Below are 26,754 nucleotides of genomic sequence, written 5' to 3'. Positions count from 1 at the left end.
CCAACTCGTTATGTGAAATTTTCTCTGCCTTATCTCTGGAGTCCAATCTGGGACATACAGAGCTAAAGGCCAGAAATGAAAGTAGTTCTACAACTGAAAAATCTCCCTTGAAAATCCTTCTTTCTCTTCCCTTCTTGCTCTCTCTCATCATTTCTTTGTCACTCACAGCCTCCAAAACTAAGTCCCTATATTTCAAGAAGAAAGACAATGTTTCCAGGAGATTTTTAAGAATAGCAAGGGGTAAGGATTTTAGAAGTGACAGGAAAGGCCACAAGAAGGGCTGCTCCTCCACTCCTCCTAAAATCCAGACAAAACCCAGGAAGGGGAAATTTCCAAGCACGCCTACCTTGAGGATCTACGGGTAAGGTGTGAGATCTCCTAGTAGCTCTGAATCTTTCGATTCAAGGCCTCTGCTGAACAGAACACTGCCCACAGCACCCACTCTCTCCCACTGTTGCAAACAGGACTGGAGCTCATTCACACTCACTGCCTCTGCTTCCAATGGGAAGATTCTCACAGGGAAGTTATTCAGTGTTAGTTGCACTGCTGTACTCAGAATTAGGAGGAGCTTACAGAGCTTATCCACTCACTCTCATCTTGCTTGTATCTCCATGCTGAAGGGCTATATAGCTCAGCCACTCTCCAGCCACACCTTCATGTATAGGGCAAGGTTGGTGAACTCACTAAAAAATCAATGAAACAGGCTCAGAACACTGAAGAAGTGCTTGCCATAGTCAAGCTTCCTTTGAAGGTAGCCTGTGAACCAAATGAATTTCCCTATTTTCCAAATAAAGGCCCAAACCCATCTTCTTGGACTGTAATCACAAGGGGCTTCAAATTACTTGGTGGTAAGATAAACTCAAGGAATGAGTAGTAACAAAGCTTAGAAAAACTAATCCATCTATGGAGAAAAAATATCAGGGAATTCATTGCTTTTGAAAAAATTAATACAGCAACTCACTGGGTAGAATTCTTCTAGGTATAGACACTGAGTATAAAATCCATCAGGTTAAGGGCAAAATTATAAATATAAACAAGAAATCATTTTATTCATTAGTGCTTAGCAATGAAAATTCTAGGTTAACCAATTCTAATTTTAACTTCCATCTTACCTTTCTCAATGATCTAAGAAATGTGAACTGGACTCATTTCTCATCGTTTCTTTTACAGAAGAGTCTGTGCCCATATTTAAGAGATGCCATGTTTCTGCCTAGGAAACCAATGGTCATGCCATTGTTTCCCCAGACCTTGGCACATACTGACTGTTCGATAAATGCCTGGTGAATGATGCTGTCTGTCATTCTCTGTTTACTGTCAAACCAATTCTTCAATCACTGCTAAAGTATTAAAGCTGTTAATGCGGCTTAATATCCTAAAGCTAAAGGTCATTATGCTATGAAGAAAACACTCTATAATTTCTCAAGCAAACATCCTCAGCAGTTAATGCTTTAAGCAACCCATTCTTTGTCATCCTTGTACCTCTGAAGACCCAGACTTCACAGAGTAACTTCAACTACTCACCTCCACGCAGTACTGGGGCAAAGCCACCACTGCCAAATGGTTATGGGGGGAGAAGTCACAGTACTGGACAGTGCTATGATGGCCTGTGTGGATTTCTGCCAACAGGCCACTGGTGTGAATGTCAAACAGCTGTCAACATAAAATAGAGAGATATCTATAAAAGTAAATATGTTAAAAGATAAGCTATACCCAAAGTGAATCTAAATTTATTTCAAAAAGAATACCCTCCCATTTCAAACATAGAGTATAAGTCCTAAAAAAAATACTACAATTACTGATAATTGGCAAAATTATTAACTCTTTAAAAAGATATAAATTAATATACATATACTTTTTAAATACTGCTCATCCTGCAACATGTTTCCTATAAAGGAAAACTTATCACAGATGATCATGCTAGCCTAGGGAGAAATGAAACCTTTGTGAATACATGAATGGACTAGCCAAATTAATATACAGAACAGTTCTCCCTAATGCTCGTTTATTCAAAAGAGAAAATACTACTCATAAATGAAGATGATCAAAATAATATAGGGCAGAGGCTTACTAAAATGAAATTAGTTCAGTTCTATTTCTCTTCAGAGCCTAAATTACTCCATTATCAATCATTTTCCCATTTTTGAACCAAAAAAAGCTATTTTTGAGTAATTCAAACTTCATTTCAATTTTTGAAAGATGTTTACATGATGAATATACTCTTCCAAAGTTTTTGCCAAATGATAAAAACATTTATACCAATATACAGTATAATGATTTAAGGCCAAGCCATAGTCTTCAGGAAGGAAAAAAAAAGTTTCCAGTGGAAGCCATGAAAATGTTTTGTGAATGCATAGCCCTGTGAGCACACATAGACGGTAAGCAGCATAGCATCAGGGGCCAACAATAAATGAAAGGAAATCATACTTAAAATGCTTCCCAGGACAAGTTGTTCTTAAAAATTAGTGGCTGACAGTCATAGAGGAAACTTGGCAAGTACAGAATAGGCAGCTGTCCCAATTATTGGGTAGCAAAAAGACCTAATAATAGGAGTGGGCTAATAACACAAGAGAATTGGAAAGAAATAGAGGAAAAGAATAGAGAGACCGAAGAGTAAGAACTGGAATCTGTATGTAGTAAAGGGTAATCTTAGGGTAGCTTTATTTTAGCATGGTAAAATAAAGAGTTGGCCTATAGATTTTTAAAACAGGAAACCATTTCACACAATATAAAATTATTTTCCTCTCTCACTGGACAGATAATTTTAAACATTCAAATTTTGCTCAACACCATTAGTCCTTAGGGGAATGCAAACCAAACCATAATGAGATGTCACTTTACACCTAATATGACAGTTATAATTTTTAATAATGGAAAAAAGCAAGTGTTGGCAGGATGTAAAGAAATTGGAATCCTTGTACACTACTAGTGGGAACAGAAAATGGTATAGCCACTATGGAAAGGTCTGGTGGTTCCTCAAAAAGCCCAGTATAAAATTACCATACGACCCAGAAATTCTACTCCTAGGTATATACACAGAAGAACTGAAAGCAGGGACTCAAACAGATACTTGTACACTAGTTCTTGTGGCATTATTCACAATAGCCAAAAGGTGAAAACAACCCAACAACAGATGAATGGATAAACAAAATACAGTATATCCATATAAGATTATTACTCAGCCATAAAAAGAAATGAAGTTCTAACACATGCTACAACATGAATGAACCTTGAAAATGTTATGCTAAATGAAATGAGCCATACCCAAAAGGATCAATATTGTACGACTCCACTTATATGAAATATCTGGAAAAGGCAAATTCATAGTTTAGATTAGAGGTACCAGGGGCTGAAGAGAGAGAATAGGGAGTTACTGCTTATTGGTTACAGTGTTTCTGCTTGGGACAATGAAAAAATTTTGTAAAAGTAGTGATATCTGCACAAGATTGTGAATGTAATTAATGCCACTGAATTGTGTATTTTAAAATGGTTAAAATGGCAAATTTTACAAATCTTCACATCTTGTAAATGTAGTGGTTCCTTTCTATTCTTACAGACTTTAACATACTTAAAGACAAAAGGAGATATTTTTCTTTGGTTTCCTACTAAAGGGGTAAAAACCTATAAGCAACCAAGATCCAAGGGTCATAACTACTAGATCAATAATAATAATAATATAAATGGCCCCTCAGTTTTTATACAACTATATGTATATATTTTTTTCGATTTATTTTATTAATTTATTTATTTTTGGCTGCACTGGGTCTTGGTTGCTGTGCGCAGGCTTTCTCTGGTTGCGGTGCGCAGGCTTCTCATTGTGATGGCTTCTCTTGTTACAGAGCATGGGCTCTAGGTGCGCAGGCTTCAGTAGTTGTGGCACACAGGCTTTAGCAGTTGTGGATCGCGGGCTGTAGAGTGCAGGCTCAGTCGTTGTGGCGCACGGGCTTAGTTGCTCCGCAGCCACCAGGGAAGGCCCCAACTATATGTATATTTCAACTGTGTTCTTTAAAACTGTAATCTCTTGGGTGGGGGAAATAGGGAGAGGTTGATAAAAGGATACAAACTTTTAGTTATAAGATAAATAAGGTCTGAGGATCTAATGTATAAAATGGTGACTATAGTTGATAACATTGCATAGTATAAGAGAGTAGAACTTAAATGTTTTCAACAAAAAAAAAAAGAAAGAAAAAGAAAAAAAGGCAAATACATGAGCTGACACGTGTTAATTGGTTTGATGGGAGGAATCTCTTCACAGTATACGTTTATCAAATCATCACGTTATACACTTTAAATATTTTATAATATGTCGATTATACCTCAATAAAGCTTAAAATAAAACAGAATAAACTTGTAATATCTCTTATTTAAGTCTTTAAAATTACCATCAGAATGGAATGGCACTGTGCCCCAAATTAGAAGACCCAGCTCTCCAAATCACTGTGTAACTTTGGATACATTATTTGGCTGCTCTGAACCTCAGCTGCCTCATTATTATCATAGGGCTATTGCAATCTGCTGTGCCCTTTGTATATTTATATCAAAAGAAATTATACGTAAGAGCACTCTGAATACTACAAATGTAAACTATCACTTGAATAAAGAAGAAACATTTCTTTGCCATTTACCTTTCTTTGCATATCTTCCTCATTTACTTCATAGAAATTTCACAAACTTCTTCAGTTGTTAAGTATTTCTCTCAGTCACCAAATCATAAAATTTTACAGCTAAGAAATAACTTCGAAAATCAATGTATTTCAAATGGGGGAAAGGGGGGAGAGTAATGCAGAAAGCATTCCATCCATATTTTAGATAAATTTGAGAAACACTGGTTAAACAACATAAATTGTTTCTTTATTGTAGGACTCCGGAGTCCTTAAATATGTTTGTACACACTGAAGTACCTCTAATAGTGGAAAGTAATACATAATATTTCCCAAACCTATGACCATGGAGACCTTTCCTCACAAGGCCTATGGACATTCCCTGAAGCATAGTTCTGAGAACTATAGGAGGTTAGAGCATCTGCCCAAACTCGTTCAGCTATACTTTATATCAATAAACAGTATAAAATGCAAAAATCAATTAGATGTTTCAATTTTCTTTAAATTAGACTAAATTTGGCTTTTTAATTTTGGCTTTTTAAAATACTGGTACTTACAAAGACTTTATTTTTTGCTGCCACCATTATCCTAGCACCATCAGCAGACCATGAACAGCATTTCACTATCACTTCCATATCCTCTTGAGGCTCCTCTGAATTTAGGAAGAACTGCTTCACATTAATGCTCTTCCTCTCGTTTGCTGATTTCACATCCCAAAGCTTCAAATTACAAAAATAAAAAAAGTTTAAGTTTGTTTTGATCTCAAATCACACCTCTAGAATTCCACCAGGCCTAAATGTCACACAAATTATTCAGTTCATCTAATGACTTATTTTTAATTATGCATAACTTTTCATAAGGCTTTTAAATTAAGTATTCCAGTTTCATTCAGCACCTTCCTAAAAAGAAAAAACTTAAGAGCACTGTCCAAAATGCAGAATGTAAAACTACACAAAATGTTAAAAGAGCCTTGCATGGTGTGGAGGAGGCTAAAGATCAGGTGTTGACAGCAAGAATGAGCGTGGAAGAAAGAAGAGACTCACGACTTGCCACGGCTGCCCTCTGCTGGGCCAAGCATGAGGTTTGCTTCACATGCACAGCACAGACACTACACACAGGACCCAGCCCAAGCTGAGTTATAACCTAGCAGAGCATCAGAGACATAAGGAAGTCCCTGAAAATAGAAAACAAAAATATGCTGAAAGGAAGCAAGCCACCTTGTGTGCTTGGTGGGGTCAGACAGGGCTCTAAAACAACTGGATCCTGAGGAATGGGATACGAAAGACCAAACCTCGCTCGCTAACAGAGCCACCTGAGCAGCCCAAATGACAAAGGCCTTAAAGAAGATCCATCTTCACTCCCCTGGGCCTTGAGCAGTGTCCCAGTTCCACAGAATGATAATGGCTGCCATACACAGACCAAGGGTTGGCCAAGGAAAAGGATTTAAAAACAAAAAAAAGCTGCTTCTCAGGCTTTAACTCAGCTTCCAAAGCACAGCTCCCAGGGTAAAACCCGATTTGACTGGCCAGGCACACATTTAAATCTCTCTTGAGTTTAAAGATTATGTACACTAGAAATACAGCCAAAACCAAAACCTTTCCCCTTGCAATAACTATAGGTAAACTGGATGAACCAAAAGAGACATCTAAAGTAGTTAGCCCTCCTTGACACTGAAGAGAGAAAATCTGAACATCAGTGCCAGAAGCTTCAGTCACATCAGTCAGATTATATGAGAAATCACACTCTGTTTCCCTCTTAATACTAAAAACAAAGCAATCATTGCCTGGATTTAAGAAAGAAAAAGAAAACTAACACAATCCAATTTCACTACATCTATCTAAACTACATCTTCTGCATGTGGACCTGACCTTAGCCACTATCCAAGGAGTGATGAAATTCCACATACTGAGGGACCAAGTAAATACCAGCATTTCATTTTGAGCAAGTCACTGCACTGTATCCAAGGCCCATGTGCACCCTGGTCCTTGTGTGGTTCAAATGGCAATTTTTAAATAAAACTCACAATTTGAAACAGTTTATCATCAATGCCTTAAAAACACATGCTTATCAACATGATATGCTATAAAACACTTAGAAGATTACAGAGCCATTTGGGACAGAAAATAATTTTATGGTTCTTCATCCTCTCGGAAAATAAAAGCTTTACAAGACTTTGACCTTGAAATGCTCTTATCCAGAATCATTTTGCAAGACCTCTGCTTAGTAAACGTCACTGTATCAGTGCAAACCAGCCAACGATACTGGCTTAACAGTAAAAGCTGCCACAAACACAGCAGTTCTTACCAAGAGTGCAGCAATGTCTGTCCCCTGCTGTTAGTGCTCTACAATCATATTCTGATACCCATACCTGAAATCAAAATCCTGTCCCTGAAGACTTTTAAATTGTTTTTCTTTTGAGTTTTGAGTTCAATTTGAAGGGACACAGCAAAGGTTTATCATCTTGAACACATTTATTAACCACGATGCTAGTCACTTCGAGATTATATAAGTGAATCAGATATAGACACTACTCTCAAGGAGTTTATAGGCCAGTAAAGGAGGTAAGACAAACATATAAATGACTCTAACACAAGATATGCCAGATGTGTCAACTGAGAGGAAAAGATACAGCACAGTGGGAGTGCTTTACCAGAGCCATGGGCTTGAGGAAACACTTTTTGCAGAGGGGGCCACCTCACTCTCCTCCCAGAAGATCAGCCTACGTTATACCAACTTAAGATGGACAACTTAAGATGGACTTAAGATGGATTTCAATACCAAAAAATACCAGAGAGTCTAGGCTAAGGGGTCACCATAAGCTAAAGAACAAAATGGAAAAGCACAGACAATGAAAAGGGAGAAAAGTGCAGTCTGGGTGCAGCAGCAGGAGCCTACACACTCCCTGACAGAGCCACTGCCTGCTCTGAGCCCCCTCCACATATTTTTACCATTTTCATGGTTTGCCTATTCACTTACCTTTCTTCCCAGCTAGACCCTGAACAACTTCAAGCCAGGAACTATACTTTTTTTTTTAAGTGTTTAAAAACCAAATGCCTAGGGCTTCCCTGGTGGCACAGTGGTTGAGAGTCCGCCTGCCGATGCAGGGGACACGGGTTCATGCCCCGGTCCGGGAAGATCCCACATGCCGCAGAGCAGCTGGGCCCGTGAGCAACGGCCGCTGGGCCTGCGCGTCCGGAGTCTGTGCTCCGCAACGGGAGAGGCCACAACAGTGAGAGGCCTGCGTACCACAAAAAAAAAGAAAACCAGATGCCTAGTACAGAATCTGGCACATAGTAAGTACTCAATAAATGATCAATAAATATATTTTAAGTGAAAAGACAAATTATTCCCATGTTTCAAGCACAAGTGAGTAGAGACAATAGTGTTACTGAAAGAAACAGGGTTCTGAAGATAGAACACATACATTCATCTCCACACCCTCCCAAAACCCACGTAAAACAACAGTAAAGAGAATTTTTCTCTCTAGGCATAATTCACAAAGTAAAGGAGAATGGAGGAAGATATTAGAGCGACAAAACTATAAAGGCTAGAAAGAAAAAAGACAAGTGATAAGGGGACTCCTTAAAATTGAATCCTGAGCTCACAGTGGAGAAAGCCAAGAAGTAGCCCAATTCACACCAGAGAACCCCCAAAAGGCTCAGGAAGTGTTGGGCCTAGCACCTTCCAGTAAAGATGGAGCTAACACAGGAGGAATCATCGAAAGTCCCTTGAAATCCCTTCCGCTACTCTGCCATCCAGATTGCCCTACTCTGGCTGAAGAAAAGAGGGTTAATCTACACCCAACACAGTTGAGAGCAGGGTCACCATTCTGAAAATAGGGAATTTAAGAGAAAGTCTATATTCCAAGTATTGAGATCTCTGCCTAGATATCTTCGTAGAACTTGCCAGCCAGCCTTATACCCTACAGGAAGGGGACTGAAGATTTTTCTCTGAATACCCCACCAGATCAAGACAAAAGATTTAAAGAGTCTGACATTAGGAGTTCACCATCAAAATATGACAGCCAGATAACACTATAGGGAAACCCACTATAAATAAGTTCACAATTTCCTATCAGTTTTTTGGTGCTGCACTCTTTAAATGTGTTTGTTTGTCCCTTATTATTTATTTTTGGCTGTGTTGGGGCTTCATTGTTGTGCACAGTCTTTCTCTAGTTGCAGCGAGCGGGGGCTACTCTTCATTGTGGTACACGGGCTTCTCATTGTGGTGGCTGCCCTTTGTTGCAGAGCACCACCAGCTCTAGGGCATGTGGGCTTCAGTAGCTGTGGTACACGGGCTCAGTAGTTGTGGCTCATGGGCTCTAGAGCGCAAGCTCAGTAGTTATGGCACACACGCTTAGCTGCTCTGCGGCATGTGGAATCTTCCCGGACCAGGGCTCGAACCCGCGTCGCCTGCACTGGCAGGAGGATTCTTAACCACTACGCCACCAGGGAAGTCCCAGTGCTGCACTCTTTAAGCATGAGCACATATCCAAGGATCAGGCAAGTAAGATATAGCTCTCAAGTGCAGACAGAAGCCAAAACCAACAAACAGAAAAAATAGCAACTATAAAAGAATATGAAAACTTAAAAAAAAACTATTACTAATACCCACAAAAAGATAAAAGATACTGTACCCACGAAAAAAGAATAATATTAAAAAGGAAACTGATCATAAGAATGGGTACACTTAAAAATATGATAGCAGAAATTAAAAACACAATAGAAGGAGTGAAAAATAAAGCGAAATAAATCTTCCAAAAAGTAGGACAAATGGACGAAGAAAAAAGAAAAATAAGAAAACATCCCTAATAGACATTCTAGAAAGAGAAACTAGAGAAGAATAAGTCAAATAATAAAAGGAAACCTCCAGAACTGAAGGACATGAATTTCCAAATTGAAAGAGGCTATCGAGTGTCAAACACAATAAATGAAGACAAACCGACACCAAGGCACATTATCATTAATTTTTTAAAATACTGGGAATAAAAAAACATCTTAAAAGTTTCAAGACAGGAAAATAGATCACATACGAATCAGAATGGCATCAAACATCTCAAGAGAAACTTTGGAAGCTAGAAGACAAGAGAGCAAGCAATGTCTCCAAAATTCTAAGGAAAAATTACTTTCTTCTGTATGCAGTCAAAAATATAAATTAATGGGTTTCCTTGGTGGCGCAGTGGTTGAGAATCCGCCTGCTGATGCAGGGGACATGGGTTCGTGCCCCGGTCCAGGAAGATCCCACATGCCGCGGAGCGGCTGGGCCCATGAGCCATGGCCGCTGAGCCTGCACGTCTGGAGCCTGTGCTCCGCAATGGGAGAGGCCACAACAGTGAGAGGCCCACATACCGCCAAAAAAAAAAAAAAAAAAAAAAAAAATATATATATATATATATATATATATATATATATATAAATTAAGTATGAAGCTAGAAGAAAGACACTTTTAGACAGACAAGTTCTCAAAAATTTACATCCCAGAGATTCTTTCTTAGAAAGCTAGAGGAGATTTTCCACCAAGCGGAGAGGGTAAACCAAGAAATTCAGGAAACAAGGGTTTCAACTCAAGAAAAAAGCAAAAGGAACTCCCAGGATGGCAGCTGAACACTGGGAATAGTACCACCAATCATAATGGAGCAAGGTAGAACCCTCTAAGAAAGTTATTTCTAAGAAAAGAAAATGTCAAATCAAATACCTGATACATTTAAATTATTTAAGAAAGAACTTAGGCAAGGGATAGTTTGAAGGTGAATTAGTGGTATGCACATTTAAAAAATAATAGGGGGACTTCCCTGGTGGTCCAGTGTAGGGGGCCCGAGTTCAATCCCTGGCTGGGGAACTAGATCCCGCATGCCTGTCGCAATTAAGAGTTCGCATGCACAACAAATAAGTCCGTGTGCTGCAACTAAGACCTGGCTCAGCCAAAATAAATAAATTTAAATAAATAAATGTCAACCTTTGGGCTTCCCTGGTGGTGCAGTGGTTAAGAATCCGCCTGCCAATGCAGGGGAAACGGGTTCGAGCCCTGGTCCGGGAAGATCTCACATGCCACGGAGCAACTAAGCCCATGAGCCACAACTCCTGAGCCTGTGCTCTAGAGCCCGCAAGCCACAACTACTGAAGCCCGCACCCAGAGCCCGTGCTCCACAACACGAGAAGCCACTGCAGTGAGAAGCCGGCGCTTCACAACAAAGAGTAGCCCCCACTGGCCGCAACTAGAGAAAGCCTGTGCGCAGCAATGAAGACCCAATGCAGCCAAAAATAAATAAATAATAAATAAATTTTAAAAATTAAAAAATAAATGTCAACCTTTAAAAAAAAATAAACAAATAAAAAAACAAAGCTTCACTGTTAAATATACAACATCTTTAATCCCAAAGAAAACAAAGTGTTGTACAGGAAAGGGGGAAAAAAATCATCATATACTACATGGCCCAACTGTGATCAGTCACAATGATGTAAAAATCCTGAACACTGATCTAATCAAAACCCTGAAACATATAGGAAGTTTGGGGAAGAAAAAATGAAGAGTTCAGTTTGGAGCACAGTAAGTTTGAGGTCCGGCATATTATCTAAGTGACAGCAGTGAGCAGGCAGTTAAAGATGCAGGACACAGCACATAAGAGAAATGAGGGCTGGAGAGAACACATCTGAAAGTCACTCACAGAAGGGAGAAGAACTGAAGCCACAAGACCCGCTGAACTGAGATGGAAGAAAGGTGATGGAGGTAGGTAGTCAAGATTAGAATCTTCAGGAAACAGCTATATTTTAATGGGCAGGAAAAAGAGTTAAAGAAGAGGTTAGAGAAAGAGAAAGAAGAAAACACTGATGTCAAATGAGTTTCAAAAAGGAAACAGAAGGGGGTGTAATACAACCAAAAGAATAAGGACTGGATAAAGAAAAATACCGGATTCCACACTCATCCAAAGAGCATTAGATTTTACAACAAAAATAATGAAAACAAAATAAAACTGGATTTTACCCTTCAAGGGAATACAGGGAAGACAGGACCAGGCTAAAAAAGGGTTAAGTAGTGGATAAGTAGTCAGAAGGTTGAGGCAAGTATAGGTGACTTAAGAAGTCTAGTCATAAAGGTCTAGTCAAAAAGAAAAACTGAATTACTCTTTCAGAGGATAACACAATCAAGGAAGAATCAAAGGTTTTTCACTTTTTGGTTTTATAATGCTTAGGAAGGGCCAAGAACATCTGTAGGCTGTGGGAAAGGATTCAAAAGAGAAAAAAAACTAAAGATGCAACATCAAGAGGAAATAACCAATGAGGCAAGGTCTCAGGGGAAGAAGGAAAAAAAGGAACAGTAGGCACAAGCAGAGGACTTCCTGGGCACTGAGATGAGAAAAAAAGGGGAGTAGAGACTTTTTATGGCAATTTTTGAGAGGGCACATGGCAGGGAGCTCTTGGGTGGTGTCAACCTTCTGAATAGGTATGAGGTAAGGTTATCTCCATAGAATGAAAGAGATACAGTGACATTGTTAGGGGCTTAAGAACAGCAGAAAAGGTTTGGAACAGGCACTATGGTGAATTCAGTTCGGGAAACAAATGGCAGCAAAGAAGGCCCAGTAGAGTTACACAGCTCAAACTTGTAGAACAGATAAATGGCCTGGTTTCACAACTTTCTTCAACATTAAGCAAACTAATAATAATGGAATCTTCCCAGAACTTGCATTAGCAATGGAGATAAGGTAAAAGGAGAACCTTCCTTGAGATATAAAATGCCTTCTGAAGTCATTCACTTAATAAAAACCAAGAAATAACAAGCTCATAGGACTAGAAGAATCTTTCAGAAGAGGTTGCCTTCACTGAGCCTCCAAAAAATCCTCTGATATGGTCATCCCAAAGAAGAGACAGATATTTGATATTTGTAGAGAATATGTCATAGAGGCCAGATCCATTTGGCTGAATATTCTAAGAATGCTCCAACATCTACTAGATGTCAGGAAATTATATCAAGTAGAATTCTACCCATAAAATTCCTATAACAAATTTATAAGTGGAAATCAGAAGACCAAGCAGCTTCCATCTATCGATATATATAGATACAGGTATATAGTAAATATGTATATATTTGTTCTCAGAACCAGATGGATGGATGTCATAAGAGAACACCTTCTAAAGAAGGCTTTGCATTTATTTTTTAAATTTATAAAGTTTTGAGGGTCATTAAAAACTACAGACAAGTGAATTGGAGGCAAAAAAAATTCCAAAAAAGACTAATGAAACATATATAGGGACAGTAGCTGAAATAAGCCCCCAAAATTATCTTGCCCAGAAGTGACAATTAATGTACTGGACAGGATCAGAGGTAGCAGAATGATGGAAAGTGAAGAGCCTTAGAGGTGTGCCTGATGAGCCTGGGTTTACCACAGTTTAGAATTTGGTACATTTGTGTTCCAGCTAAAAACGGCAAGATGAAAACAGAGGTAGAGAGTTAATCTAGCAGCTACATATTGGGATAAGGAAGGATGAGGAGTATAGCTTAGAAGGCTGCTATCACACATGAGGGTGTAACAGCATGAACCAGAGCAAATGCTACAGAATAGGAGGGGAAAAGGTAGACCAAGAGATGAGGAAGTCAAGATTTAACACCAAAGAAAGGAGAATCAATAAACAGGAGACCAGAATGACAGGAGAGAGAAATAAGAAAGTGGCATAGGGGGCTTCCCTGGTGGCGCAGTGGTTGAGAGTCCACCTGCCGATGCAGGGGACACGGGTTCGTGCCCCGGTCCGGGAAGATCCCACATGCCGCAGAGCGGCTGGGCCCGTGAGCCACAGCCGCTGAGCCTGCGCGTCCAGAGCCTGTGCTCCACAACGGGAGAGGCCCGCGTACTGCTAAAAAAAAAAGAAAAAAAAAGAAAAAAGAAAGTGGCAAAGTGGCATAGGTTCTTATTGAGAAGTAAGGTGGAGATTTAAGGAAGAAGAATTCAGTTTTTTTAAAGACTATAAATTTCAGGAGGCTGAATAAGCTTTTTTCCCTAGCTCTGAGTTTTCCCCCATAAGATTTCACAAAAACAGGAATACAGGAACATAAAAGGCAGAATAAATGAATGATAAATAAAAGCAGGACCTTTACAAATTTGATCCCATAGATCTCAAAAGATTTTATGAAACCATAAACGAAATACATACTTAAAAATTAAGAATTAAAATTATATGAACTTTAAAGCATAAGGTAGTAAACCATTAATAAGCAATCATTATGACAACCAATTACAGTTATATTAAATATGCTCCTGGAAGTTGAAGGAAGAAGCTTTCTGTAGAAATGTGAAAAACAGAAACCTCTTTCCGTAAAACAATAAAATTATTTACAACCCATTTTAACAATGAACAAAAGCATACCTTTAATGTTCCATCAGCTGAACAACTAGCCAAAAGCTTATCATCTGGTGAAAATCTGCAGTGATTGACTGAATTTGTATGGCCAAACATGGTATTTCGACATTCTTTTTGATTCAGAGCCCAGAGCTATTTGAGAAAGATAAAAAGATAACTGAAAAACTAGCACTGAATGGGGAAAAGTTAGAAATCATGTGAAGTTCTTCCTTCCCTCCCAATTAAGCTTTTTCAGTTACAGGAAGCGTTCCATTCACAGTTTGACAAAGGTGTCAAACACAAAGGTGAACTTGTGATTAACAAGTAATGCGGCAGTCCTTAGATCAGCACCTAAATCTACTAAGGGACTTGAAGGTTTATCTAGGCTTCAGTCTGAGCACTAAACTATCTAAACAATTACTGCTTATTTTAACAAAGTAGTTTGAAATCATTATTATTTTACTCAGCTGTATAACAAGTAATATGTAAAATAAACTGCCCAATTTTTTTAGATGCTAAGTTATCCAACTCCAAAAATAGTCATTTCTAAGATTTCCTATGCAAACCTAGAGTCTACTAACTAGGATAAAATCTATTAACGCTCTTAAAAAATGACTCAAAAATACAAAGACTGCAAAGATAGATATAAATACATTTGACGGGAAACATAAGGGATTAGAAGAGCAAGTTAAACAACCCTTCCTGGAAACAATCAACCAAATCCAGAAGGTGGGACATTCCACAGGATAAATGACTCAATTTTTCTAACAAATCAATGGCATAAAAAAAGAGATAGACGGGAAGGGGAACATTTAAAGAATAAAAGATTTAAGAGACATATCAACCAAATGCCACTTGAAGTTTGGATTCTGACTCCAATAAATATATGGTAGAAAGATATGCTTTGAGACTAATAAGGAAAAAAGAACATGGACGAGGTATATTACGAAATTACTGTTTATTATGTTAGGTATGATAATGGCATGGTATTTATGTTTTAGACCTCAGAGATACATGCTTAAGTATTCTGGGTGAAATGATATGTTACCTGGGATTTGCTATAAAATGCTCTAATCCAAAAAAATGGGAGGTGGTGGGGGAATAAAATACAACTGGCAAATGTTGACAATTGTTGGAGCTAGACAATGGACACCACGAGAGTTACTATTCTCTCTCCTTTGGGGTATGTTTGAAAAGTATAAAAAACGTAAATAAAATGGGCAAGGGGGATTTATGCAAATTAGATTAAACACAGAAGAAATCATTTACCTCCCAAAATTAATCTTAATAAAAATCCTTTGGAAATGATCAGTGAGTTAAGTCCTGTTCTTTATGTCCAACTCCATCCCTAGCTTCTTTCATCCCAGTCCCAGATAAACCCCATTCTGCAGATAATGCAAATTACATGGGAGCAGCATCAAATTTACATCTTTTCATTGGCTTCTCTCAGTTCAAAAAGCACAAGAAGGGCTTCCCTGGAGGCGCAGTGGTTAAGAATCCGCCTGCCAATGCAGGGGACACGGGTTCGAGCCCTGGTCCAGGAAGATCCCACATGCCACACAGCAACTAAGCCTGTACGCCACAACTACTGAGCCTGGGCTCTAGAGCCTGCAAGCCACAACTACTGAGCCCATGCACCACAACTACTGAAGCCCACACGCCTAGAGCCTGTGCTCCGCAAGGAGAGAAGCCACCGCAATGAGAAGCCCGCACATGCACCAAAGAGCAGCCCCCGCCCTCTGCAACTAGATAAAGCCTGTGCACAGCAACAAAGACCCAACGCAGCCAAAATTTAAAAAAAAAAAAAGCACAAGATGTGTGACTTCCCTGGTGGCGCAGTAGTTAAGAATCCATCTGCCAATGTGGGGGACATGGGTTCAAGCCCTGGTCCTGGAAGATCCCACATGCCGCGAACCAAATAAGCCTGTACACCACAACTACTGAGCCTGCACTCTAGAGCCCACGAGCCACAAATACTGAAGCCCACACACCCTAGAGCCCGTGCTCTGCAACAAGAGAAGCCACCGCAATGAGAAGCCCGCGCACCTCAATGAAGAGTAGCCCCTGCTCGCCATAACTGGAGAAAGCCCACGCACAGCAACAAAGACCCAACACAGCCAAAGAAATAAATAAATAATTTTTTTTAAAAAAAGAACTTAAAGTTTATAAAAATAAGAGAATAGAACCCTTGCATAGGACATAGGATCCAGGACTTGAAAGAATACAATAAAATCAGATTTTTAAAAAAAAAAAAAGCACAAGAGGTAAGTCCTAATAGTCCTCATGGAAATGCAAGTGTGGAATGACCAGTCTTAAAGTAAAACTTGTCCTTATTCAAAACTGTTGACCAGGTTTCCCTGGTGGTACAGTGGTTAAGAATCCGCCTGCCAATGCAGGGGACACAGGTTCAAGCCCTGGTCCGGGAAGATCCCACATGCCGCGAAGCAACTAAGCCTGTGCGCCACAACTACTGAGCTTGCACTCTAGAGCCCACGAGCCACAACTACTGAGCCTGCGTGCCACAACTACTGAAGCCCGTACGCCTAGAGCCTGTGCTCCGCAACAAGAGAAGCCACCACAATGAGAAGCCCACAGACTGCAATGAAGAGTAGCCCCCGCATGCAGCAACGAAAACCCAACACAGACAAAAATAAATAAATAAAATAAATAAATTTATCTTAAAAAAATTATCAAACATATGTGGAACGAATATCTATTTCTGGTTTTAGTTTGGTTTAAATTTTTTTCTTTTCCTATCAGTACATTTTTTCCCTCCTCTTTCTGATAACAGACCCTCTCTTTCGAATCTTGAATCAAGCCCCAGTCATAATTCAAGTGGAGCTGACCTCACCTATTCGTCCCATTTCTACATGGCTAAAACCTGTGACCCCTGGCCAACTGAAGGATTCCATCCTACTGGCTGCTAGGGTTATTCTGAAATGCGCATGTAACCCAAACCATGTCAACTAGAGTTTTCTCTATGAGAAAACTATGGGACCTGGGAAAGAGTGAGTTTCCCTTCCTCTGTGATTATGAGCTGTAATATCCATGTAAGCCTGGAGCTAAGGATAGCCAAATCTGCTGCACAGAAAGAGTAATGCCTGAATCAACAAAAAGGGAAACAGAGTCTAGAGATGGAGGGCAGGGGTTAGAGCCTGAGAACGTATTTTAGGCATCTGGAATCAGCTATGCCTGAAGCCACACTCCTTCTAGACTTTTCAGTTACAAGAGCCAATAATATATTTGTTGTTGTTGTTGTTGCTTAAGCTAATATGAAAGTTTCTACCCCTGCAACCAAAAGATCCCTGATTAATACAATATATGGAAAAAAAAAGGAGATGTTGTGGTGTATCTATCAAATTTATCTACATAATTCTCATTATCCACACTTACTTTGAGGAAGCAGTCATCTGAACCAGTGGCTAAGAGAAGGTGATTACTGTTGTTGGTGAAGTGGCAGCAATTGACTTGCTCTGAGTGCTCGTCATAGGTATGTACTAGTTCCCCAGACGTAGAATTCCAAATCTAGAGAGAATAGAGAAAATAAAATTTACAAGTACCCCTTAGTTTCAAAGAGAAAACAGAAAGGCAAAGCAAATGTGAGCTGTTTTGCAGATTTTCCCAGACATGATACTAATGAATACCTCTCCCTTCCCTAAATTATGTCAGCATTTTGCCAGAATGTTTTTTTTTTAATTACCTGCAAGTCTACCTGCAAGTAATGTAAACCATTACACTTTTCAAGGGCAAGATTTCACATGTTCATATGACTTGACAGCAGGCAGAAAAGTGCTATAAAAGGGATGGAATAATGGACTTCAGATCAGAAAAATTAATCAGAGCCAATCTAAGACCTGGCTCTACCACTTATAAGTTGTGTGTCCCTAGTCAAGTCCTTAATTTACCTGCATTTCAGTTCCCCCCTCTGTAAAATGGGGATACTTGTACCCATCTTACACAATGCATGGTGTCAAATGACAAAGAATTTGATAAGTGTTCTGCTGACTTCAAGGTACTAATAAATAAGTAAAGGCAAATGGCTCAGTGAAAAAAAATAAAGGCTTTAGATTCTGAGGGAAACCTAGCTTTCAACCCTGGTACCATCAGGCATTAGTTAATATGAGCCTGGGCAAATGACTTCATCTCTGAACCTGTTTCCTCATCTCTAAAATGGGATCAACACTTACTTTGCAATTGTAGTGAGAAATTGATAATGTAATATAAGAAAGTGTGTAGTATAAAGCCTCACGCAGTGTTCTCAGTAAAAAGTAATCATTTTCCTAGTTACTATGTAAGTAGTCTGTTTCATCAAACAAACAAAAGAAATAAATTACCTAATGAATTTTCACTGGGCTTTTGGACTTTTAGAGATACTAATGTCCCTCCCATAGCATTTTATTTTATCTTATCAAAGCACTCTCCAGAGATCCAAAGAGTTTATTTTAAAGTTCTGTAATAAGTATTTCTGCCTCTTGCTTTAAATTTCTTACAAATAGAAACTTGAGCCACATAGCTCTAACTCTGGAACACCACAGAATGGCCAGCTCCAAGTCTGACTCAGAATAGAGGTTATAGAGTGAATTAACTGGTTGGTTGTAAAGCCACGTAGAGAGTCCAATCTATCAAGAAGATTTTTCCGAAGTCTCAATTTAGTCTGGACACTCCGGGGTCCTCTTCAAGTAGATGCAAACTCCACAAAAACTCTCAAGCCAACTTTCTTGCTCCCAGGTCCACTAAGGCCCACCCCACCTAAACAGATTCAGCATTCCACACCCCTTTTGAAAAAAGCCCAAAATGAGGTCTCCCCTCCATTTATCAAATAAAATATTCCCCTAGACTTCACTTTCTCTTAAATTCCATAAAAATACTCTGGCTAAAAGCCAAATTTAGGGACAAGAAACTAAAAAAAGAATAATTAACAAAGATAAAAATTACCCTGTGAGTTTTCTCTTCTCTGTTTACTTTGTAGACTAGTAACCTGATTGTTAGTATGTTTATTCATCTAGTTTTGCATTGAATGTAAGCCAGCTCATAAAGGTAAAAAAAATCTGGGTTGCATTTCACAAATTATATATTTTACAACAGGAATCGATCTCAGACAATAATTTTGTGCAGCAACACTTCCGACCACAGTACACTTAGAGATTTCGACTGATATTTAACCCACAGACCTGTCAATAAGTGTCAGGCAAATTCATTAATCTGAAATTGTGTTTCCCAGCTGCCTGATAAATATAAATATCAGCTGTGTTTCCTAGGCTAATCAACCTAGGCATTTTTGCTTGTGCTTAAAAATAAAAAGTTTTAGACAGAATTAATTTACAATGGATAAAACTGGTTTGCCTCAAGTTAGTAGATCAATAGGCAAGAGTCCTTTAACTCTACTTACTCTAGTCCCTCTGTTACAGAAAAAGAAAATAAATTCTGTGGTGATTACAACTCAAGAGGAAAATATTTCCCTACCTTCACTTTTTTATCCACTGAGCAGGTTGCTATAAATCTGTCATCTGCAGAGAATGCACAGCAAAGCACTTCATCCTCATGAGCCTTGATTTCTAGAAGTTTCTCTCCTGTTTCAGCTTTGAAAACCTATATAAGCAACAATAAAATCTTTTTACTATACCTATTTAACCATGGGCCATCATTCAATAAAAATATTTCTTTAAAAGATCTTTATCACTGTTATTTTGCAACAGAAATGAACCTTGGCAATATCACTGTAAAAATGAGAATTTCTGTCAGAATTCGTATGCCTTAACATAAAAAGAAAATCATCCTGCCCCCCCCCCAAAAAAAAAAGAAAAAAGGAACTTCCCTGGTGGTCCAGTGGTTAAGACTCTGCGCTCCCACTGCAGGGGGCCCGAGATCAATCCCTGGTCAGAGAAGTAAGATCCCGCCTGCCGCATAGTGCAGCAATCAATCAATAGAGCTGACAGTAGCTTCAGTTCTTGAGAACAGTTTGGCAAATTCTTAACAATCAGTAGAAAACACTTCATTCAATATGCTTTCTGTGCTCAAAAGCCAAAATTAATAAAAGTAGTAATAAAGTACACATATAGAAATAAGGCTTACAATCATAATCTTGCAATCTTAAATTTAAATGTTTTAACTAGTTTTTGTTTCCTTCAAAATCAAAAGGTTGAGTACCAATTTAAAGAAAAGCACTCATTCATGTTTTCTGAAAACAAATGAGAAATTAAAATTCCTTCAAGCGCCTAAGGAAATAATCTAGTCCAATTCCTATTTACAGTCAGAAATCTATGCCCGAGCCTATGATAAAATAGGTATTTTACACAGTCACTGTTTTGTTTTTGTTTTTGTTTTGCGGTACGCGGGCCTCTCACTGTTGTGGCCTCTCCCATTGCGGAACAACAAGGTCTGGACGCACAGGTTCAGCGGCCATGGCTCACGGGCGCAGCTGCTCCGCGGCATGTGGGATCTTCCCGGACCGGGGCACGAACCAGTGTCCCCTGCATCGGCGAAGGAATCTCAACCACTGCGCCACCAGGGAAGCCCCACAGTCACTGTTTTTTAATCAGAGTCCTGTTCACTGTGCTATGAAGTCCTTATGTCTTTTAACAGTTATCATTTCCTCATTACCCTTAGCTGTCACATGGATGACAAGAACTGACTGCTAGGGTAAAAGGCACTTCTATGTCACTTGGCAAGTTTAGAATTATGAAAATACACCACCATATCTTTTAAATCTATAGAGAAAGCTTTCATAAAATGTTCAAGAGATCTGAACATTTCTCTATTCCTAATGTGCAATTTTCTTAAATTTTAGAATTTAAATATATTCTAATATGCACAGTATTAGGTGCATGACTCTGAATTTTTCTCAAGAGATAGGTTTACCTGCAAGTTTTTATCAGCTCCACAAGAAGCTATTCTTTGACCATCCTCAGAAAAGCAAGCATGGTACACAGCATCTGTATGGGGGCGGACGACCAAGCGGGAGAGATTCTTGATGTTTTCTTTGTTTCTAAATATAAAGGAAAAAATGAACAGAAATCCAATAAACAAGAGTAAAAGTAATTATTTTCTTTCAGTAATAAACTGTCTTTTAACATAGTTATGTTCCAAAAAACACAAAACTCTTAAAATTAAATTACCAATATGTAAATGACAGCACACATCACCTGAGGAAAAAAAGCATAATATAACAAAAGCAGCATTTTAAGATAAATGCTACGCTATATCAAGCAACCTGTCATGTACTACAAATATCACTGAGTTGGAAGAAATCTAGTTAATCAAATACATGTCAGTTTTTCTTTCCCTCTAATACATTAATAACAACATGTGCAGAGAAAACATTATAAGAGGATAATCTCAAAAAAATCTCCATCTTTTTCAAAAGGAAAGAGCTATAGCAAAATGAAGCTCATTTTCTAACTAAAGTATGACACTACACCCACCATTATGATGTGCACTTTAAAACCATTCTTCTCTAACTACAATTATTCAGATATAGAGAAAAAAAAGTAATGTCATTTTCTTTGTGTCTTAATCTACTAAATACTAAGTATTGCACTAGTAAAGATATTATTTCACAATGGCAAAAGGGTAAAGGAATGTGATGTATACTTAAAATGGGGAAAGTATTAGAACAGTGTCAGAATTCCACATACATACACCCCAGTCACTGTGAGTAAATATGTTAAGTGGTATCATGCTTATCTTAAGAGGAAAAGGTTAGGCGTCAGATAAACCTAAAGGGCAACCCTGCTTCTACTACTTATTAGGTGTGTAAACTTATGCAAATTACTTAACCTAGTAAGTTTCCTTTTCCTCATATGTAAAATGTGAGCAATGATACCTGCTCTGAACAGGTATCACACACAAAACAGACCAAATGAAAAAAGGGAACACAAAGGTAGATCAGACTTAAACCTTGCCTAGAAAGTATTAAACTTCACTAGAATTGATAAAACAAACAACTATAAAAACTAGAGTGATGAGAATCTGGAGGATAAACAGGTAAGCTACTGGCAAAGTTTAGAGAATCAGATTAAGAAAATATGTCCCCCGATCTGTCTACTCAATTCCTCAAAGCTCGGAAAGTGACCTGTCACAATGATGGGCATGTGGCCAAAAAGTATTAGATAAATAACAAACGAATGCATGAATGATTTCTTTAAAAGATGAAACTCAAATTACGTTTATACCAACCTAAACTTTCTACAGAAGAAAAAAAAAAGCTTTCTAGTACTGAAAAATAAAGCATTCTTTGAATATGACCTGGTCAAACCCAGTTAAAAAGATACAGCTATTAATGACTAACCATCCTATGAGAGAACATCACAGGTTGAAATGCAGTTGATGAAGCGGAAAAAAAAAAACAGCAAGAAAAAGTAAAAATAACAAACTCAACGTTCAAAAGAGAACAAGAACTAAACCAATGCCCATCTGATTATCAGACCAAGTATCACAATTCTATTTTAATCACTAACTAAAACATGAATTCAGTCGATCTTCTACAAATTTCTCTTGAATATCAACTACATGGACCAGGCAAAATGCTAAATGCTATTTATCCTTTTCTTTTTTTAAAATAAATTTATTTATTTTTATCTATTTTTATTTTATTTTTGGCTGCATTGGGTCTTCGCTGCTGCATGCGGGCTTTCTCTAGTTGTGGCGAGCAGGGGCTACTCTTCGTTGTGGTGCGCAGGCTTCTCATCGCGGTGGCTTCTCTTGTTGTGGTGCACAGGCTCTAGATGCACGGGCTTCAGTAGTTGTGGCACGCGGGTTTCAGCAGTTGTGGCTCACGGACTCTAGAGCACAGGCTCAGTGCTGTGGCGCACAGGCTTAGTCACTCCGCAGCATGTGGGATCTTCCCAGACCAGGGCTAGAACCCGTGTCCCCTGCATTGGCAGGCAGATCCTTAACCACTGCACCAAGGAAGCCCTATCCTTTTCTTTTTTAATCTTTTTTTTTTTTTTTTTTGGCCACACCACATGGCTTGCAGGATCTTAGTTCCCCAAACAGGGATAGAACCCAGGCCCTCGGCAGTGAAAGCACAGAATCCTAACCACTGGACCACCAGGGAATTCCCTAAATGCTATTTATTCTTAAAAACAACAACTAACATTCATTGAGCACTTTCTATGATCAAGGTACCGTTCTAAGCAACCTATGTAGGTGTGTATGTTTGTGTATACACACACACTCATTTAATCCTCACAACAATGCTATGAATAGTACCACTAGGCAAGATAAGTTGAATAACTTTCTCCTAATGATACACAACTAAAAAATAGCAGAGCTGGGATTCAAGCCCAAGCGGTCTAGAGCCAGAGTCTGTTATTTTAACCTCCAAACGTTCTATACTACAGAATGGATAGAAATTATGGAAAAAAACAAGTAAACAGAAAACCACCGTAAAATGACACAATGCTATGATATTGAGTAAACAAGTGTTCTAGAATACAGACAGATCTCAATTAATTAGGTGGCTGCTTCCAGGGAGAGTGAAACCTCTTCCCAAAAAAATGTTAAAGAATGGTGAACTCTGGGAAGTGAGAAGGTAGGGGAACATGAAGAGTCTCTGACTTTTCATTTTACATCCCTCTAACACTGATTTAAAAAAAAAAAATCAGGAACATGGATTGCTTTAAAACAAAAATAAAATCAATGAAAAATTAAAATTTAATTTTTTGAGGAATTCCCTGGTGGTCCAGTGTTTAGGACTTGGCACTTTCACTGCTGTGGGCCCGAGTTCAATGCTTGGTCAGGGAACTAAGATCCCACAGGTTGCATGGTGCGGCCAAAAAGTAAAATAAAATAAATTTTAAATTTTTTTAATTTAATTTTTAATTAAAAAAATTTTTTTTAACTCTCTCCTTTACGGAACCTTACCAGAATCCCTCATCCATCCAAGCTAACTTACCCACTTCTCAGTTTTACCTCTATTTTATACTTTACTTCTGTTGCATTTATCACATTATAATTATCTGTTTAAACTTCTTTCTTCACTAGTAGATTGTAAGCTCCTTGGGGAGAGCCTTAGCACCTAGTAACAGTGCTTTAGCACAGTAGAGAAACTCAAATATTTATTGAACTAAACTGAATTAGGGAAACCACCTATGGCAACCTGAATTATTTGGAAAGAAGGTCCAGGGCTATATAGATCACAGACGATATCAACCAGGAGGTCAATTTATATATAAATTATATATGTGAAAAGACAACCATTCATACTTATTACCAAAAGGAGCATGAAAATAAAGCCAGACCCACAGTTTAAATCACATTCAGCAAGCCACGTGAGCTCAGTCAAGTCTCAACCACCCTGTGCCTCAATTTTCTCATTTGTAAAGTAGGGCAAATAATATTTACATTATAAGGTTGTTTTGAAGATAAAATGAACAATGTATGTGAGCATACAGTATATAATAGGCATTAAAAAGATAGCAGTCTTACCCTTTCCTTTTACAAATTGATAAGATTAAGATAAGAACACAACTGAATGGCCTCTTAGGAGCTAGAAGAATCAGGATTCAGTGGAAGTTTAATATGGGCTATATGCAAGGCAAAGTGCTCATCACTTTATATCCAATATCTGATTTAAATCTTCACAAAAACAGCACTTACCTCAAAGGATTGTTATCTCTATTTCACGTATGAGAAAGAAGAGTAACCTGTAACTTGTTTAAAATCACAAAACTCTTAGGTTTTAGAACTGAGTCTCAAACCTAGGTTTGTAGCTTCAAAAACAATGCTCTTTGCTACTATACTGTATTACAATAAGTGAAGCATTTATATTAATATTTAGGATGACTTGTCAAAAGTCATCTTATAGGCAAGCATCTATTTTTATGGACTCTGAAAATATGTATTTCTCCTATGGTTACTTCTCTAGAACTTTTCAATAAGTAAGAATGCTCATTAAAAGTTTAAGCCCTATCCAAAGTAGTTAAGTCTTCCTGGAGTGAACTTATTCACTACCTGAAAAATAATGACACAGTTAGTGCTGTTCCCTTTGGTTTCTCTCCTAACCTACTTACATCCATTCCACGTAAAGCATTCCGTTATCGACCTCCTGCTTGGCCTTCAGCTTAGCTTGCTGATAAACTTCTGAAGTTTCCAGTTCACAGAGGCCCAGCTGTACAATATTAGGAAATGGCTGTCGTCCAAGAAGATGTCCATTTAAAGATAAAAACTCCTGGAAATTCTCACAGACTGCACCATCCTATGAACAAAATGAAATCTCTTAGAAATGTAACCAGAGCCCAAATCTGACATTTTTTTGTTTCTGTGATTTTGTCACTTTAAAAGCTTAAATATTCTCTATACGAGCTAAAATTAAATAGCCAACCATTAGGTAACAAATACATAGTGATCCTCTTCAGACTTTTAAACATAGGGTAAAAAAAAAAAAATCTCATTATCTAAGTGTTACCTTCTTAACACATTCCCTTTCCTAAAAAAAACACTGAACACTTTACTTCCCCAGCTTTCAAACCTCAATCTTATCCACAGCAGGAGAGGAAGCAAAATAATTAGAATAATCAAAGGTTAAGTAAGGAAATTATCGCTCTTCACCTCTGCTATTTTGTTCATCCCCACTATTAAACCTAGAATTAAATGTCAAAATGAGATGTCCTTTAAGGACTTATTTTTCATAATAATATATACCTTTTCATCCAACATATGCCTGTATTCCACAAATTCATGAATCAGATGAGCAGGGCCTACGAGCTCCGTTTTTGCTTTAATCCAATCCAGGGAAAACATTAAAGCACACAGTTCCTTAAAAAAAAAAAAAAAAAAAAGATCAGGAGCACTGTTAAAGAGATCAAAGAATTTTAAATCTACCATCATTATCCTAACACTAATGAGAGAAACTTAGCAGATGCCTAGAATTTAAGGACAAAAAGGAACATATCATTAATAGTTCCAAAGAAACAAAAAATGGACCTCACACCTTAATTCAAAATAAATTTCAGATGGATTATTCAGACTTAAATATAAAATAGAAACTTCAAAAAATACTAGAAGAGGGCTGCCCTGGTGGCGCAATGGTTAAGAATCCACCTGCCAATGCAGGGGACACAGGTTCGAGCCCTGGTCCAGGAAGATCCCACATGCCGCAGAACAACTAAGCCCATGCGCCACAACTACTGAGCCTGCGCTCTAGAGCCCACGAGCCACAACTACTGAATCCCACATGCCTTGAGCCTGTGCTCCCAACAAGAGAAGCCACTGCAATGCGAAGCCCACGCACCACAACAAAGAGTAGCGCCCGCTCACCGCAACTAGAGAAAGCCCTCGTACAGCAAGGAAGACCCAAAAAAAAGCAGCCAAAAATAAAATAAATTTAATTTAATTTAAAAAAAATACTAGAAGATACAGATATTTACTATTTTTGTAACTCTTGGGGTTAAGGAAATTTTTATAAACATGACCCCAAAGCAAAATACCGAAAAGAAAAATAGTGGTGCATTTAACTACATAAAAACTCAGATGTTCAATATAGTAAAAAAAATATATAAATAACATTTAAGACAAAAAATAAACCAGGAAAAAAATTTATTTACAAATGTATGATAGATGAAGGCTTAATATTTTTATAAAAAATTTTAATAAAAGAGTAAGAAACAGATAAACACTCCAATAGAAAAACAGGCAAAGGCAATCAACGGATGAGAGCCAATTCACAAAATAAAAAGCACAAATAGCCAAAACTCTCACCAGTAATCAAAGAGAAACAACGAAGATTTACTATCTTTTAACATCAGATTTCTAAAGACTAAAAGGAATGATAAAAATGTTAGCTAGAATCAGAGGAAATGAACACCCTCATACACTGCTGGTAGTGA

The 26,754-nt window shown here is 38.2% G+C and overlaps 1 protein-coding gene across 10 annotated transcripts in view; it reads right to left on the bottom strand.

Moving 5' to 3' along the window:
* Positions 1 to 26,754, bottom strand: part of APAF1 (apoptotic peptidase activating factor 1) — a 131,336-nt gene that overhangs the window by 73,577 nt on the left and 31,005 nt on the right. For all 10 annotated transcript variants that reach the window (XR_016394816.1, XR_016394817.1, XR_016394815.1 and 7 more), the window contains 8 exons: positions 25,571 to 25,684; positions 24,940 to 25,124; positions 20,786 to 20,912; positions 19,391 to 19,516; positions 17,321 to 17,452; positions 13,955 to 14,080; positions 5,156 to 5,317; positions 1,522 to 1,650 (listed from right to left, as the gene is read on the bottom strand). Coding sequence is in view for 6 of the 10 variants with exons in the window: in XM_089920008.1 (XP_089776134.1) it covers positions 1,522 to 1,650; positions 5,156 to 5,317; positions 13,955 to 14,080; positions 17,321 to 17,452; positions 19,391 to 19,516; positions 20,786 to 20,912; positions 24,940 to 25,124; positions 25,571 to 25,684 (1,101 nt within the window). In the remaining 4 variants the exon portion in view is untranslated. The remainder of the gene's footprint in view (positions 1 to 1,521; positions 1,651 to 5,155; positions 5,318 to 13,954; positions 14,081 to 17,320; positions 17,453 to 19,390; positions 19,517 to 20,785; positions 20,913 to 24,939; positions 25,125 to 25,570; positions 25,685 to 26,754) is intronic.

The sequence above is a fragment of the Delphinapterus leucas genome, chromosome 11 (genome assembly GCF_059928025.1).
Source record: "Delphinapterus leucas isolate spDelLeu-1000000601 "Yukka" chromosome 11, BTC_Dleu_Yukka2, whole genome shotgun sequence".
NCBI lineage: Eukaryota > Metazoa > Chordata > Mammalia > Artiodactyla > Monodontidae > Delphinapterus > Delphinapterus leucas.
Note: the sequence above shows the minus strand (reverse complement) of the source record. Positions and strands in the feature narration are given on the sequence as shown.